General features: G+C 35.3%; 2 protein-coding genes across 4 annotated transcripts in view; both read left to right on the forward strand.

Moving 5' to 3' along the window:
- LOC109014012 (NADH--cytochrome b5 reductase 1-like) overlaps positions 1-6,765 on the forward strand; it is a 29,234-nt gene extending 22,469 nt beyond the window's left edge. Inside the window, exons 5-9 of the mRNA XM_018996312.2 lie at positions 3,810-3,890; positions 3,994-4,083; positions 5,633-5,698; positions 6,159-6,245; positions 6,348-6,765. Of these exons, the coding sequence (XP_018851857.1) occupies positions 3,810-3,890; positions 3,994-4,083; positions 5,633-5,698; positions 6,159-6,245; positions 6,348-6,440 (417 nt within the window). The 3' untranslated portion in view covers positions 6,441-6,765. The remainder of the gene's footprint in view (positions 1-3,809; positions 3,891-3,993; positions 4,084-5,632; positions 5,699-6,158; positions 6,246-6,347) is intronic.
- Positions 6,766-9,968: 3,203 nt separating this feature from the next.
- LOC109014023 lies at positions 9,969-12,275 on the forward strand. 3 transcript variants are annotated; one of them, XR_004798350.1, is made up of 4 exons: positions 9,969-10,257; positions 10,919-11,015; positions 11,628-11,994; positions 12,082-12,275. XR_004798350.1 is itself a non-coding variant. In XM_018996329.2 (3 exons), the coding sequence occupies exons 1-3, from the start codon at positions 10,080-10,082 to the stop codon at positions 11,665-11,667; spliced, it is 315 nt and encodes a 104-aa protein (XP_018851874.1). In that variant the 5' UTR covers positions 9,969-10,079; the 3' UTR covers positions 11,668-12,021. The 3 variants fall into 3 exon arrangements, 1 of the variants encoding a protein (XP_018851874.1); XR_004798351.1 differs by lacking the exon at positions 10,919-11,015 and having other exon boundaries at positions 11,917-11,994; XM_018996329.2 differs by lacking the exon at positions 12,082-12,275 and having other exon boundaries at positions 11,628-12,021.
- The last annotated feature ends 3,376 nt before the right edge of the window (positions 12,276-15,651 follow it).

Consider the following 15,651-nt stretch of genomic DNA (forward strand, 5'->3'; position numbering starts at 1 on the left):
CAAGATGGTTTGCTTTACACCTTGGAAGTCAGAAGGTGATGATTGGTGTCGCAATACTATTTTCCAGTTCACTTGCAGCGCGTTAGGGGTGATGTCTGCAGACTTCTGATTAACTTTAGGGGTTGTAAGAATGTTCTATTGAGAAAGCTGCCAAGAAGTTGAGGTTGGAGACGGAGAAGCATCTTAGTCTTGACAAATTGGCATTGCTCACAAAAGAAACAAGGTGACAGCCAGTGTTGATTAGTAGCCTTTTTCATTGAGTCAAAATACTAGGGGAGTGTGTGGTGTGATATGGTAGCATTGGATGTTTATCATCTTCTGTTAGGTAGACCTTGGTCATATCCTAGAGCAATTGTACATGATTGGAAGCATGATACATACAGTTTTTTTTTTTATAAGGTGAAATTTGCACTCTTATTGACCGAGGTTGAATTTAAACCATTAGTTAGGGAATGTAAAAATCTCTTATCAAAGAAAGAGATTGTACCTGAGCTGATGGATTCCAGAGTTGTGTTCATAGTAAGGGAATAGTAGCAAAGCTCATAAAAAGATTTATTGGATGAATTTATTGATGTGTTCCTACTTCCTAGGAGATTTATACGGGGGGTTTACTGTTTTTAAGGAACATTCAACATCAGATTGACTAGGTGCAAGGTCCAGCTTGTTAACTGTCCACATTACTGTATGAGTCCTAAGGAGTATGAAGTGCTCAAGAGTTAGGTGGAGAACTTGTTGGCAAAAGTTCATATTCTAGAGTGCCTCAGTCTTTCTTATTATTTGGTTGGATGATTTGTTGAACCAACTCTATGGGTTTACTATGTTAACAAACTGGATCTGGAAAGTGGCTACTATTACGTCTGTATCCATATTGGAGAAGTAGAAGACAGCCTTAAAGTTGTCTAGGGCTGTATGAGTGGTTGGTGATGCCCTTTGGATGTCAATTGCCCCTCCCTAAAATAGTCATGAATTGGTAATTCAGATTTTTCAGCCTTTCATTGGTGTATTCTTGGTGGTTTATTTAATTGATGTCCTGATCTACAATGTTTGCATTGAGTTGCACCTACAGTAATTGTGTATTTATTGAAGGGCTTTAGGAGGAAGAAGTATTTACGGCCATATTCAAATGCTCATTGTTGATAGATACTGTGTTGTTATTAGGTATGTCTATGGATGAATCTACGGCGATGGATGTTATGGAGTGACCATTACCAACTATTGTACATGACATGCGTGGTTTTCATGGATTGATGATCTACAATGTTTGCATTGAGTTGCACCTACAATAATTGTGTACATATTAAAGGGCTTTAGGAGGGAGAAGTATTTACGGCCATATTCAAATGCTCATTGTTGATAGATACTGTGTTGTTCTTCGGTATGTCTATGGTTGAATGTAAGGTGATGGATGTTATGGAGTGACCATTACCGACTATTGTTCATGGCATGCCTGGTTTTCATGGATTGATGCTCTTTTATTGACATTTCATTCATGAATTCATTCCCAGATGGCACCAATCAGAGACTATGAAGGCTAGGAAATTTTTGACCGGAGGAAGAAACTGCAGCATTTGAGTGGGTTGAGGCAAAGTTGACTGTTTCTCTTGTACCAACATTACTGGATTTCTCTCAACCTTTTGAGCTACATGAACGTTTGTAAGGTCAGGATTGGTGCTATACTTAACCAAGGTAGCAGACCTATGGCTTATTTTAGTGAATGGTTGAGTGGGTCTAAGCTTAATTACAATACCTATGGTCTGCAGTTTTATGGTGATTCAAGCTTTGAAGTAGGAAAGTTCCTATTTAGTCTGCAATGAATTCATCCTGTGTTCATATCATGAAAACTTTGACGCATCTTGACAACCAGGATAAGCTCTCATTTAGGCATCTGCGGCGGGCAGCATATGTATAACAATTCTCTTTTTGTTATCAAGCACAGGCCTCATGCTTTGCACACGGTAACATATGTGCTCAACGGGAATGCATCCCTTATGGTCAATATGGGGGCTAAGGTACTTAGATTTGATCTATTTAGAGATTGTCTACTAACCTATATTATGGCCTTGTGAGTGATTTTGCCTAAAGATTATCCAGTAGCTCTTAATGAAAGTCATGTGGAACAGGATGAGATTCTGAAGCTTGTGTACGTCCTATTCTATTGGCCTAGTCTAAAAATAGAGAGGTTGCCATATTTGTGATGGCGGGTCTGCCAATTATCTAAAGGAGGTACTACAAATGCCAGGTTTTACATGTATTTCCCTTTCTTCATCAACCTTGTACCAATGTTAGCATGGATTAGTCTTTGGGTTACCTTCAACACAACCCGATAGTAACTATCTTTGTAGTAGTGAATGGATTCTCAAAGATGGTTTACTTCATAGCATGCAAGAAGACCTCAAATGCAATAATGTTGTTTAGTCATATTTTTGGTAGGTTTACCATATTCATGGGTTAGCACTATCCATTGTATTTGATAGAGATACCCACTTTCTGAACCACATCTAAAGGTGTCTATTGCATTTATCTAACTCCAAGTTGGAATTCAGCAATGCTTATCATCTGCAAATATATGGGCAGACAGAGTTGTCAATTGTGCACGGTGTATTTACTTTGTGGTCTAGTAGGTTATCATCTCAGATCGTGGGATCAGAATTTAATCAACTGGAATTTGCTACCTTTGTACATTGTTTATGACTATAATCCACATGCCCCACTTGATCTTGCTGTTATTCAAGATTTGAAGTGGGTAAATGCCTAAGCATAGAGGATCTGATTACTCATATTTAAAAGGTCTATAAGACGACTGTCAAAGCATCTACAGGATTCAAGTGCTACGTATAAGATGAGTGCGGACAAGAACTGTTGAGCGGTAGAGTTTTATGTTGGTGAGTTTGTTTGGGTCAATACATCTAAAGACAAATTTTCTATGGTCGAATACAAGGAGTTGCCTACAATAAATATTTGGCCATTGGAAATTATTGAGAAGATCAATCTGAGTGCATAGAGGTTGAAGCTTCGAAGCCGCATTGAAACATCCAATAGATTTGATGTTAACCCCTTTGTTCCTTTAACTTGTGATTCTTTTGATGAGACCCAAATTCGGGTAACCCGAGGAGGATGGCATATACAACATTGCCAATTGGTTCCTGGAAAGGTTTGAGGGCAAGAATGAGATTTGAAGATGGAGAAACTCACAAAATTGGAATTTTTTGCGGTCCTGAATTGAGCAAGTTGTGGGACTGATTTCAAATTACAAAAGCCAAGAGTTTGCACTACCCTTGCGTGACGACCCGCTTGAGCAAGTTTTGTGGCTATTTCTTTGGAGAATTTTGCTCAACTTCTACATGTTGGCTAAAGCGAGATGGCTTGGCAACAAACAGGCCATGCAATGCGTGTGCGACCTATGGTTGAGCTATCATGGATAATTTATATAAATCCTGTTTTTCTTAGAATTTTTCCCGAGTTTGACTTCTTTCATTATTTAAACTATTAAGGCTGGTTTTGGCCAAACTAGTTATTTTCTTATTTTCAGTAGGTGTATAATCCGCTTAAGTGGGTTTTTTTTAGTTTTCCTTTGATATTGGGGTTGTTTCTTTGAGATATACAAAGGATTGAGATTTTTGTGTCAGAAGATTCAGCTTCTCACTATGCCACACTGCATCCATCTCTCTCTGGGATTGCTAATGGTCTTCGAGTGATTCATTTATTAAGTTTTATAAGTCAGAAAATGTTCCAATGCGTTGAATCACCGGTTGATATAAAAATATAGAAATTCAATAAATAGTTAATAATGTAATTATTGTTGCTTCTAGGGACGCTTCAAGTATCAGCCCAACCAAGTTAGAGCTTTCGGGATGCTCGCTGGTGGAACTGGCATTACTCCAATGTTCCAGGTATTGTATTTTGAAGTGTAGACTAGAGGGCTTTTCTTGAATCCCTTCTTTAGTCTGTCAATACTTTCAGTTTTATAATAATTTTTCTTTCTGGTTTCTTCAGGTTACACGAGCCATACTAGAAGACTCAGATGACAAAACTAACGTGCATCTCATTTATGCCAATGTCACACATGAGGACATTCTTTTGAAGGTAAAACTCTCTCTCTCTCTCTCTCTAGGGTTACCAAGACATGACTCCCCTGACATCCTCTCCATGTTTGATGCTTGCTATGTGCCTCTAAAACTTTTTATTCCACATTTTAGTCCATACAACCTTTTACCTATAGGTGATTAGTACTGTTCATCCAGATCAAAGGCAAATCTGGATGTAATCCGGATCAGCATTCAGGTGTAAATCTGGATGCGGATATCTAGATCCGGATAAGCATTTACATCCTGGGATATGCATTTATCTAGATTTTTTTTTTTTTTTTGTAAATACTGAATTTTTTTAAATTTGAAAAAAGTACAAATAAAAATAAAAACAGAAATTAAAAAAAATCAAATTAAAAAAAATGCCACCCATGAGGGGTGGCCATCTCACCATCAGCCACCTCATAGTGGGCCTCTGCGAGCGCGCCCCCCCCCCCCACCCCCAAGGGCTGATCCACAAGGGCCACCCTGTAGGAGGCTCCACCTGGGCTGCCGAAGGACCCACGAGGGTCACTTTTTTTTAATCTCAATTTAATTATGTATTGTATATTTTGTTACTATTTTAAAAAAATGGGATGCGAACTGGATCTGCTATCCACCCGGGTGTAGGGTGGATACTGGATCTTGTGATCTGCCTTTTACTAGATGGGTCGGTTATCTGGCCTGGGTATCCGATTTCCGGTCTGGAACTTATAAAATATAGCTAGCATGCACAGCTTTGTCAGTGATTGATTAAAGACCAACAAAACTTCTTAACCCAAGCCTCCAGCATTTTGTGAAGGGCACACTATGCTGTACCTTCTAGTGATATTTGACACATTTCGTAAACCTTCCTATAGACAGGCTTAGGTATGGGACGTGTGGTTTCTTGCAGTGATTAAATTTCACATTCTCGTCATGACTTAATTTGAAAGCAATCATTTTCTTAAAAAACAATGCGCTATTAAATGAATGGTGAAAAATTATTTGGGTGGTGCTAGCGGGCCCCGCCCAGCACTTACCGCTTGGCATACCGCTAGCACAAATGTGTAGTTTGTTTTTTTTATAATATTTTTGTAAATATTTTTTTAACATCCTTAACCATAAGAAAAAATAAAAAAAATATACAATTTCACTAATAATCACTTCCTTAATCACTAAGTAAAAAATAAAAAATAAAAATATTCGAGCGGTAACATTGAGGAGGCTAAGAAGCATTTTCCAAATTATTTTGATGCTGACAGGTGAGAATAATCGTTTCTGGAAGCATACTGTACATGATGTTTTTGGAGAATGAGGATAGGGTAGATGCTTAAAGAATGTGGAAGTATTTGATTAGATTTTCATATGAAAATAATAAAAAGAAAAAAAGGGGTTTTCTTACTACTGAAAGAAGGCATAAAGATTGGACATTATGTGATGACAGTGTCCTTGAAATATTGTGGATTATGAAGTTTCAACATGTGAGAATTATTGGACACAATGTTAAGTTACAAGTGGCTTTGCAATTAATGGATAGCAGAAGTTGCTAAATATTTAAGTTAATTTCCTTGCAATTAATTATACAGGAAGAGCTGGATAACCTTGCCACTAACTTTCCCAACCGCTTCAGTGTCTACTATGTTCTGAATCAGGTATTATTCATTACTTGAATTGACACGACTATCTAATGTTCATTTTTCTATCCTTAGTAATTGAGTTGAATAATTATATTTCTTGATGAAATATTATAGGAGATGAGTAAAAGAGAGAATGGAATTGTAAAGGATTATGAAGTCCCAAAGCTTGAGTTTCTCATTTATTATATATTCTTGTATTTACATCAAGTCACATAGAATCAAAACATAAATATCGAATTCTTAAAATTATGATAAAATCATGAAATAAAAAAGGAAATCTAATCTTCCAGACTATTACACGCAAGTAAGCCCCAGGTCTGTCACCAATGGGTGCTGATTCCATATGCATCGTACCCTTTTGATCTGCTCCACCAACTTCCATGAAAAGCATAGAATATTTATAAAAAGTTAATACTCTTGTAGATTTCATTGTTATTTGTTAACCTGTTATACTGACTTTGAATACAATCTATAGCCACCTGAAGGATGGGATGGTGGTATTGGTTTTGTATCCAAGGAAATGATTCAAACACTCTGCCCTGCACCGGCACCTGATATTCAGGTGAGATTCGGAATGAGGGCTCCTTCAACCTGTCTCGCCTCTCTTATTAGTTAAGTTAATATGCCAGTAGCTAGGACTAATCTCTGTCTTCTTTTTTTACAGATATTGAGGTGTGGGCCACCGCCAATGAACAAGGCTATGGCTGCCATTCTTGCTGATCTTGGATACACTCGCGAGATGCAGTTCCAGTTTTAAGCCTTGATGGAGCTCCTGTAGCATTAAAATTAGACCTTGATGTAATTCCAGGAGTATCAGATTAGAGGTTTTAGAAAGGAGCTGTTAGAATTTCAATTAACCTTGTATACAAATAGCTTGCACATGCCCTGCAATTTCAAGCTATTGATTTGACACGTTTAAACGCTCCTTTATTTTGCCGTTTTATTAATCTAGCTAATCGTCAAAAATACGCGGAAATAGGAGGATGATTTTTCCAGTACATGGATAAATATTAATAATACTTCTTCTGTAAGCCTAAAAAGAATGAAGAGGCCAGGGCAAGTCACTCGAAACATTTCACATATTTTCGACCTATATTCATCATATTGGTAAGACATTCCCAACTCTCAATGCTTTTTAGAGAACCATTTTATATCAAATCCAACAAATAGGTACTTATGAAAAAAGAAAAAAAAAAATCCAACCAATAGGCGTAAACTTATGCACGTGTCGGAATAGTTGGGTTTATTTATTGAAAAGTTCCCGATGAAGCTAAGGAGTTGTTTGGTTATGCAGTTCAAATGAGATGAGATGAGATGATATGTTTTGTTAAAAGTTAAATAAAATATTATTATAATAATATTTTTTGATATTATTTTTGTTTTAGAATTTGAAAAAATTGAAATATTTATTATATTTTGTATAGAAGTTTGAAAAAATTGTAATGATTATATAAGATGATATGTGATAGTTTGATTTTGTGTAACCAAATCAGCCTTGAGTTAGCAATTACCACACTCTTAAAAAAGTTTGATTGCAAGAATTTTGATCTTGAAACTTTTGGTTGAACAAACTGATGATCTCTGTCCTTGCATCAATTTGACCTTCTATGTTAGCAATTAGAAATCTCACAAGCTGCATTTGTATTGACACAGACCCCTGGATATTTATGTAGTAGTGTCAAAGTAAAAGGGCATTAAAGGATAGATGACGTCATAATCAATATATTATAGTCAAAAAATAAATGGGCATTAGGATACGATTTATTAATGTAGAATAAAAAAAAGGCTCTATTTCTAAGTTTTGCATCGAGGATAGACCGACCTCTCTTCTATAGAGTATGGTTGTATGTTGGCCAAGATGAAACCTTCAAGTCCAAGCTTCTAGGATTAGTTCACAGTAGTCTAGTAGATGGACATTTTGGATTTGACAAACTGTTTATAGATCTAGCTAAAACTAAAAGAGATTTCTATGGCCATGATTGCGCTGATTTGGATATTTGAGATTAGTTGAATAAAATATTGTTAAAATATTATTTTTTTAATATTATTATAGTTTTGAGATTTGAAAAATTGAATTATTTATTATAGTTTGTATGAGAATTTGAAAAAGTTCTAACGATGAAATGATATAAGTTGAGAGTATTTCTATATCCAAAAAGGCCTAAGGGGAGATGTTAAGAGTTACATTTGGAATTGTGAGTAGCTAGGTACAATAATTTCATCTCCTTGGCTCATCCCTATACAATTAAAACCATAACATTCCTTCTTGCAGCACATCTTCAAACTCAATGGTTTGGCCCAATCTCTCTTTTTTTAAAGATTCTATTTTTACTAGAAATTTTCAAATTTCAAGGGGTTTGTTTTTCTTTTATTTTTTTATTTTTTAAAGAAAGGAGGGTGGCACCTCCATTTATTAAACAACCCTCACTAAGGTAGACGAATAACCATGAATACAACTTTACCCAAAATAAACATAAAACAACCCCTCAAACAAAGGTTACCGACGAATATAAGGTATATCCTATCTATCCATACGAACAAGCCCACGAAATCTCTCCGGACCAAAAACATCTCTTAAAAAATCTATTGCCCGACCATTTATCCATTCTTTTACTAGAAAATCAGCAACCATATTAGCCTCCCTAAAAATATGACACACTCAAGCATTGAGAGAAGTAATGAGGCCCATAGCTTCATCTCAAAAATTCCATAAATACCAGTAATTACAAGTCTCCGACAAAAACCATCCCACCACTACATTCGAATTAGATTTAACTAAAATATCTCTCAACCCAAGTTGATGACACAATCTCAAGTCCTCTAGAAAAGCCCGACACTCCGCAACTGTGTTTGTTGTATGTCCATAAGAATGTGAAAAACTCACAACAACTTTTCCATATTCATCCCGAATGACTGCTCCCCCACCCGACGCACCCGAATTCCCACAAGAACCACCATCAGCATTCAGTTTATACAAACCTGCAAATGGCCTTGACCATGCACACACCTAGAGATTTAGCGATTATTGGCACAATGGGACAATTAAGATCCCTTAGTATACCTCTCCTGCCAGAACTCAATCCTCTTACAAACACTACTTATCATGCCTAAACAAAATGGTCAATTTGTGGTAGTTAATAAATGTGTGTAGAACAACTTGCGATGCTTTGTAGGTACAACACTATAATCCTAGTCTCTAAGAAAATTACCCTTTTTGAAGTTATATATAATTAGTTCTCTTATAACCCTATATGCATGCCAAAACAACTACTTGTGTTTTAATGTAGAGCAACTTCTTCATTTTGGTGATGGGACGTAATTATTAATATGGCATAACCTACATACATAAAGTAGTTGATCGAATGAAGAGATTTGCATATCTATGATATAAAGACTAGGAGATCTTGGGAGTTGATGATTGGGTTTATTTAACTTTCATTATCGTAGTACCAAATTTTAGCACACCAATCTTGTAGATTGAAATTGGCTCGTCGTTTGGCACTAGGAAATATCACTATAAGAAAATTATTATTTATAATTATAATTAGTTGTGAATAGTCTTTTGATTATAATAAATTAATCATAAAAATTCATTTTTTTTATAATTTATTAAGTGTTTTTAACTATGATAACATGTGTGGTTCTTGTTCTTTAAATGAATCACGGATGTAATATTAAAAAATAAAAAAATAATCATTCCATATCTAGTCTCTACGAAAAATTATAATAGGTGTTATTATTACGATGCTTTGTAGGTACAACACTATAATGCTAGTCCCGATCCTAATCCGACGGCTCCAAGTACATCTCTTTAAAAAATAGATAAATATGAAATTTATATAAAAAATATTATATTTTAATAAGAAATCTCGTTTTTTTTTTCTTCAAAAAAATAAAATATATAGAATGTACACACTAAATTGTATAAAAACTTTCCCGTGACTCGGCCATCGAGTGGTAGGCGGCACCTCAAGTGGACTGGCTGGAGGCCCCACCTTGGGAGCCACAGCATGGGATGGTCGTACAGCCAACTCGAGGGTGACGGCGACCACTTCTAGAGTTGTCGGGCTATCGCCAACAGTTGGTGACAATTTTTTTCTAAATACATTATAATATTATTCAGTAATCGTTTTCCCAATAATAAAACAGTTCTTCTGGGTGCAAGCGATGCTGCGTATCAATTGCGTATCAACGGCCTACGTGGAGAACTTTGTCAGAGAATAAAAAAAAAATATAAAATGAAAGAAAATGTAGAGAATAGAAAAACAGAGGGAAAAAAAAGGCAGCCCGCGTTCAAATCTCCCAAATCTATTGATCCCAATGCATTATCTCCCCCAAATTTCTTCCTCAACGCAGGCATCTCTCCCAAATCTCCTTTGCGCGCGATGACGACGAGATGGCGAGGCTCCTCTGCCGCGAGGATGACGGGATGGCGAGGGTCTCCATTGCGCGCGACCGCGAGGGTCTCCTCTGTGCGCGACCGCGACGGGATGGCGAGGGTCTCCTCTGCGTGCGACCGCGACGGTCTCCTCTGCGCACGACAGTGACTGTCTTCTTTGTGTCGACGATCCCAGGTACTCCATCCTCTGTAAAAAAAATGTATGTGAATATTATGATTTCATCTCTGTGCTCACGCAGAAGGGCATTCTTTTTTAAATCAGATGCTGCCATCTATGCGTCTGAAATAATCTATTCTTGCCAAACTGGTTTGGTTCATACATTTTGTTGATGGTTGCTCCAATAAAGCACCCCCATCCCGTGAGTGGATAATCCTTCAATACATCTCTAAAACCTTCAACTTAAAAAATTGGTTTGCAAAAAGCTTTTCTCGGCAGTGATAGATATACAGGTGCCACAAATAACCATTGTGGTTTCAATTTAGTTAGTATTTTCTTCAATGCTCAACATATATTCGTTTTGGCAAATCCGTCATAAAATTTGTCTATGGTCACGGTTGAAAATCTGGTTGAGAGGATCTTAAAAAAAAATAGAAATTGTATAGAGGATTAAATAGTAGGTCTTCCTGTCAGTTATTAATCTGGAGTATCAACATCTTAAATTCTCAAGTGGCTTTGTTTTCTGTGGATTTATATACTTTTGTTCAGACAGCTTAATGTCCAAGGCAAACCATTTGTTGGGTTGGAGTTAGACTAGACCCTTCCTGAGTTTGGTTCTTATTGATTCTTGTATGCTAGAAAGAACTTTACCATTGTACCAAATATTTTTCTTGAACAGGAAGGGATTGCTTATGTCATTGGCAGAGAGTCAGAAGAATGTCTGTTGTAAAAATCCCTTTTGCTCAAGTCGGGCTTCTTATGGCAATGTTGAGAGGGTATTCCACCCCATTATTTGATGGATGTCTTGTCTGATACCTCTCATTATTCCCTTTGACAAGAGTTGCTAAACTACTAATCAATGCATTGCCAATATGATCTTCTGAATCCAATGTTCCTTGGAGTCTTGTACCTCTTTAGGCCAGCAACACATTAAAAAAAAATGAATGGTCTAGCTTGCTTATGTGATGGTAAATGGGCTTGGTTGTTAGTAATGTTGATGGCTTTTTAAATTCTAGGAATCTCCAGCTAAATGCTCTGAAACATGTTGTCAACTCAATGGAAATTTTCTCATGTTATGTTGTTGTGGGATTTAATATTTTATTTCTACTCTTTTCTTTTTCTTTTTTAATAAATTCTAGTACTTTTAGGGTTCTATAAGATACAAATTATTTTTCTACAAATTTTAATTTTCTAAGTGTGATTGGGGATGACAGATTAGGATGAAGAAGGGCATTTCTCAATTGTGTATTCTATAGTCTTGCATTTAAAATTAGTCCCTCTTCATCCATTTATTTTGTCTTTTCTACTAACCATTCCATGGACGCTAAGTTGGAGTTTAGTATGTAGATAATGACTTAAAGTTTCTAATCTGTCTTGGCATATTTCAGTCAGCTGCATGATTATTTAGCTTGTGCCTCTTCCTTCTAGCTATCTGTAATTTGCCTCAACTGCAATATGCCTCAGTTGGCACGTGCAATAATTTATTTGGGACTCAAGAGAGTGTTCCCGTTCAGGTTACATAACTCTTAATTAGTGCTTTTAAATTATATTGTGTTTTGTTCTTTTTATTCATAGGATTGCTTTTAAATCAACTATAATGCTTAAGAAGTGAGCAGATTTTTTTGTAAGATTTCTCAACTATATATATAATATGCCCTTTTTTTTATCTGTTGTTAGTTGCCCCAAAACACTACCGAAGTGTTGGACTTTAGTGGAATCCAGATTGGCACGGCAGAGATCGAGATACAAGAAAGTGTAATGGTTTTTGTTCCACTTCGTCACTCTCTCTATTTGACTTTGTTACATGTGGATGAGTTTTTAACTATTATATTATGTTCACAGATGAAACTTGGGGTGGTGGATGGAACCCAGCCAAATAGCTTGTCTGGGACACAACTGTGGCTATAAGTCAATGTACTTGGAGAAGTTGGTTGGATAGTTGTTTTATTTTAGAATGGATGGGAAGTTGTTAAAAACATGTTGATATATTGTCAGATGTAAATATATTTTTTTTGGGACGATTGGTGTTAAATACATGGATGGGAAGTTGATAAAAACATGTTGATATTTGTAGCTCTTTTTTATATTCTTTTACTTGGAAGATGTTGCAAGGGAAGTTTGTGAAATTAGGGACTTGAATGAAGTTCAGAGTTTATGACACTGAGTGCAGGAATTTTAAAAACATTTGAGGATGGTCTCTTTTTGCCATGCAATTTGCCATGATCATTCTATAAACAGATTTTAGTACTTTGCAAATCATATTATTTCCAATTCGATGATCAACAGATTTATTGCTAGTAAATGACTGACCTGTGGGCCTAATGGACAACAATGTTTTTTCCAGAATTTTACAATGGATGCAAGTGATCCTGTCTTTGTGTAAGGAAAGCCATAGTTGCTTATAAGTTATTATTATAAGCAACTATAGTTTTCACATGATACCCTCAGCTTGATACATGCCTTGATATTAGAGTACACATCAATACCATACTACTCTTTAAATTTTGAAGCAAAATAAGTAAACAAAACTTCTTCAAAGTCTCGCCCTCCCAAGCTTATGTCAAAAGTATGTGATAATATCCTCATATGTCCAGCCTCAAATAATGCAATAGAGACATGGTGTCACAATGACCAATGTCAACAAGTGCAACGTAAATTGGTCCAGAGCTGGGGAAATCTGTTTTATAAATTCCAAAACTAAGTGAGTGGTAGTACAGTCATGCATCAATCTCAAAGGCCTTAACCCAGCAATTGTCGCAGCATTCAAATATGCACATCTTTGCAAGTCCATAAAGTATGATGGGATCCCCGATTACACAATCTGAAATGGGCATTTCCAAACGTTTCTCTATTATCTCTTTCAAATGAGAAAAGAGCATTGCCAGAATCTGCACTGGTGTACAGGTATAGCTCTCACCCCGGTTCGTCAAGTGAATCAAAATGCCCCCATCCAGACCTTTAGAAGTTTCAAAAGGCAGCTTTTTTAGCTCGTTCTGTACATCCATATCTGAGAATTCCTTGCCAATTAGTCTTTTGACCTGAGATATTGTGGATTTCAGATTCATCAATGCAGAAGCAGCACCAGCAGATCCCATAAACCGTTGCTTCTCCCCAAAACATACCACAGCCGGGGTTTTACGTTTCGATTCATCATTCAACAAAACATCAATACCCCTTTGCTTCACCACGGCAATAACACAGTCCTCATTTCCAATATCAAATCCCACCACACTCATTTCAACTGATTTGGTTTTAGTGCAAACCAAAAAAAGAAGTAACTTGATTAAGTCCAAATTCTCACTTTCCCCAACCAACTCAAGACTTTATACCTTGGATCTTTTCCACAAACCTTAAGTTTCCCTACAACAATATTCAAAATTTAAACAAGAAAACATAATGGTGAGAATGCCCAAGCCCGTAAACCAATATCCAAAGAAATGTAAACTCACTCTACTTGAACAAAGGATATTTTCAGTGCAAATTAAAAATTAAAGGGTGTTAAAAATTATTATAGTCATTCAATCCGAAGCCAATCAATTAGCATACATCTAGTGACCTCCCAACTATTAAAGCCAAAACAAAAAGACACAAAAACTAAAAACTTTCTTCCCATTTTCGTAGCAACCAAAAACAGGGCAAAGTTCTATCTCACAAGCTAATCCGTAAAAATCCAATTTGAGAAGCAGCAGAGAACTTTTCCTGGTTAAGAAGGATAGATTACCTGATTTAGAGACTATTTTTCGACGAAAAATTCCACGAATTACCTAAATTCAAAACCTAACTTTTGAAAACTCTTAAATCAAAATATATACACAATACAAAATTAATCAACTGCATGATTATCTGCTACAGAGAGAGAGAGAGAGAGAGAGAGAGAGAGAGAGAGAGAGATATACCAGTGGATGTAGTTGTGTTCGCGGGAAAGAGCCGCAACGAAGGCACGCGGAGAAGATTAGGGCTTGGACCAAAAAATGGGGGTTAAACGAAAAATGGAAGCTTTTAGGTGGAAGAGAGAAGAAAATCGATACCTGAAGAGAAGCCAGGCAGAGCAGAGGAGGCACACGGAGAAGAGAGAAGGCACGGACGGGAAGGGGAAAAAACCAGAGAAGAGAGAGGGCACGAAGAGGAAGAGAAAGAGGAAGAGAGAAGGCACGAAGACTGTGCCCTTCGTTCAAAACTATGCGTTTTGTCAAAATATTTTATTTATCTTCAGATCCCGCCCAAACTTCAGCTCCTTCAAGTAAAATAAAAAACGGTTCGTTTCATTAAATTGATCCATGTCAGCACATGGGTGCACTTCGGTACGCAATTTCGCTTGACTTTAGAGTTTTCCATAATCAAACTAGGTGCGTTAGGTCGGTTTGCAGATAGAGAAATAATCATTTTATATCACCTTATTTTATTTTATTTTAATTATTAATTTTATTATTAATTATAAATTATTTCGACTCATCTCATTATCTAAATAGATTAAAATTTAGAGCATCACATTAACTTGGTCAAATCTAAAATAAGATAGACTTCTACTACAGTAGTTGACTAAAAATAAAGAACTATAATTGATTCACAAAATATTAAAATGTTAATTTCTCACTCTAAATAAAAATACTATTTGGTTTGTAATTAAGAAATTTAGATGAGTTTGATCAAATATTTAATTAGAATATAATTATTATTAATATTAAATTGGTAGAATTATAAAATGTGATATAAATAAATTAAAAAAAATTTATTAATTTAATAATATTTTATTATTATATAGAGAGTAAATAATAAATTTAATATAAAGATTAAATTTAAATAGAATAAATAAATATAAAAAAAATATTATATTGACTAAATTTTAAAAATACATTTAATTAAGTTAATAAAGAGGCTCTTATTAAAAAGTGTACACGTGTTGTGATAAAGTACCTTAATGAACTTACAAGGTATTATCGTGTCTTGTATAAATGTTTTTATATGAGAGTTTTGTTATTCATTATTTTCTATATCACATACTATTTATTTTTTTAATTTCTTGTTGTATTCTTACTACAATCGACACATTCATAGAAGAGAATTAACAATCGTAGATGCATACATCGATGTAAGGTTTGAAGTTGTTGAAATAGCTAGCTAGCTGACAAAAGCATGTGCCTTTTGTAATATTTATTATTTAATTTGTTGCAAATCACGATACTTTGTCGGTTTGAATTTAGAAATAAATTGAATAATGTATTATTAAAATATTATTTTTAATAATATTATTATTATTTTAAAATTAAAAAAAAATTAAATTATTTATTATATTTTATGTAAAAATTTAAAAAAATTATAATAATAATATAAGATGAATTGAGATGAGATAAGATGAATTTTAAATTTAAACAACAGTTAAAGTTATGAGAAAAGACATTCACAATAGTAAAT

This window comes from Juglans regia, chromosome 14 (genome assembly GCF_001411555.2).
Source record: "Juglans regia cultivar Chandler chromosome 14, Walnut 2.0, whole genome shotgun sequence".
Classification (NCBI taxonomy): Eukaryota; Viridiplantae; Streptophyta; class Magnoliopsida; order Fagales; family Juglandaceae; genus Juglans; species Juglans regia.

Bases quoted from the DNA above. Each gene is read 5' to 3' on its own strand.
- LOC109014023 (XM_018996329.2), top strand. From the start codon at position 10,080: ATGGCGAGGCTCCTCTGCCGCGAGGATGACGGGATGGCGAGGGTCTCC. The intron at 10,258-10,918 runs GTACTCCATCCT...TTTCTTGAACAG, and splicing joins CTTTGTGTCGACGATCCCAG to GAAGGGATTGCTTATGTCAT. The intron at 11,016-11,627 runs GTATTCCACCCC...GGCATATTTCAG, and splicing joins CTTATGGCAATGTTGAGAGG to TCAGCTGCATGATTATTTAG.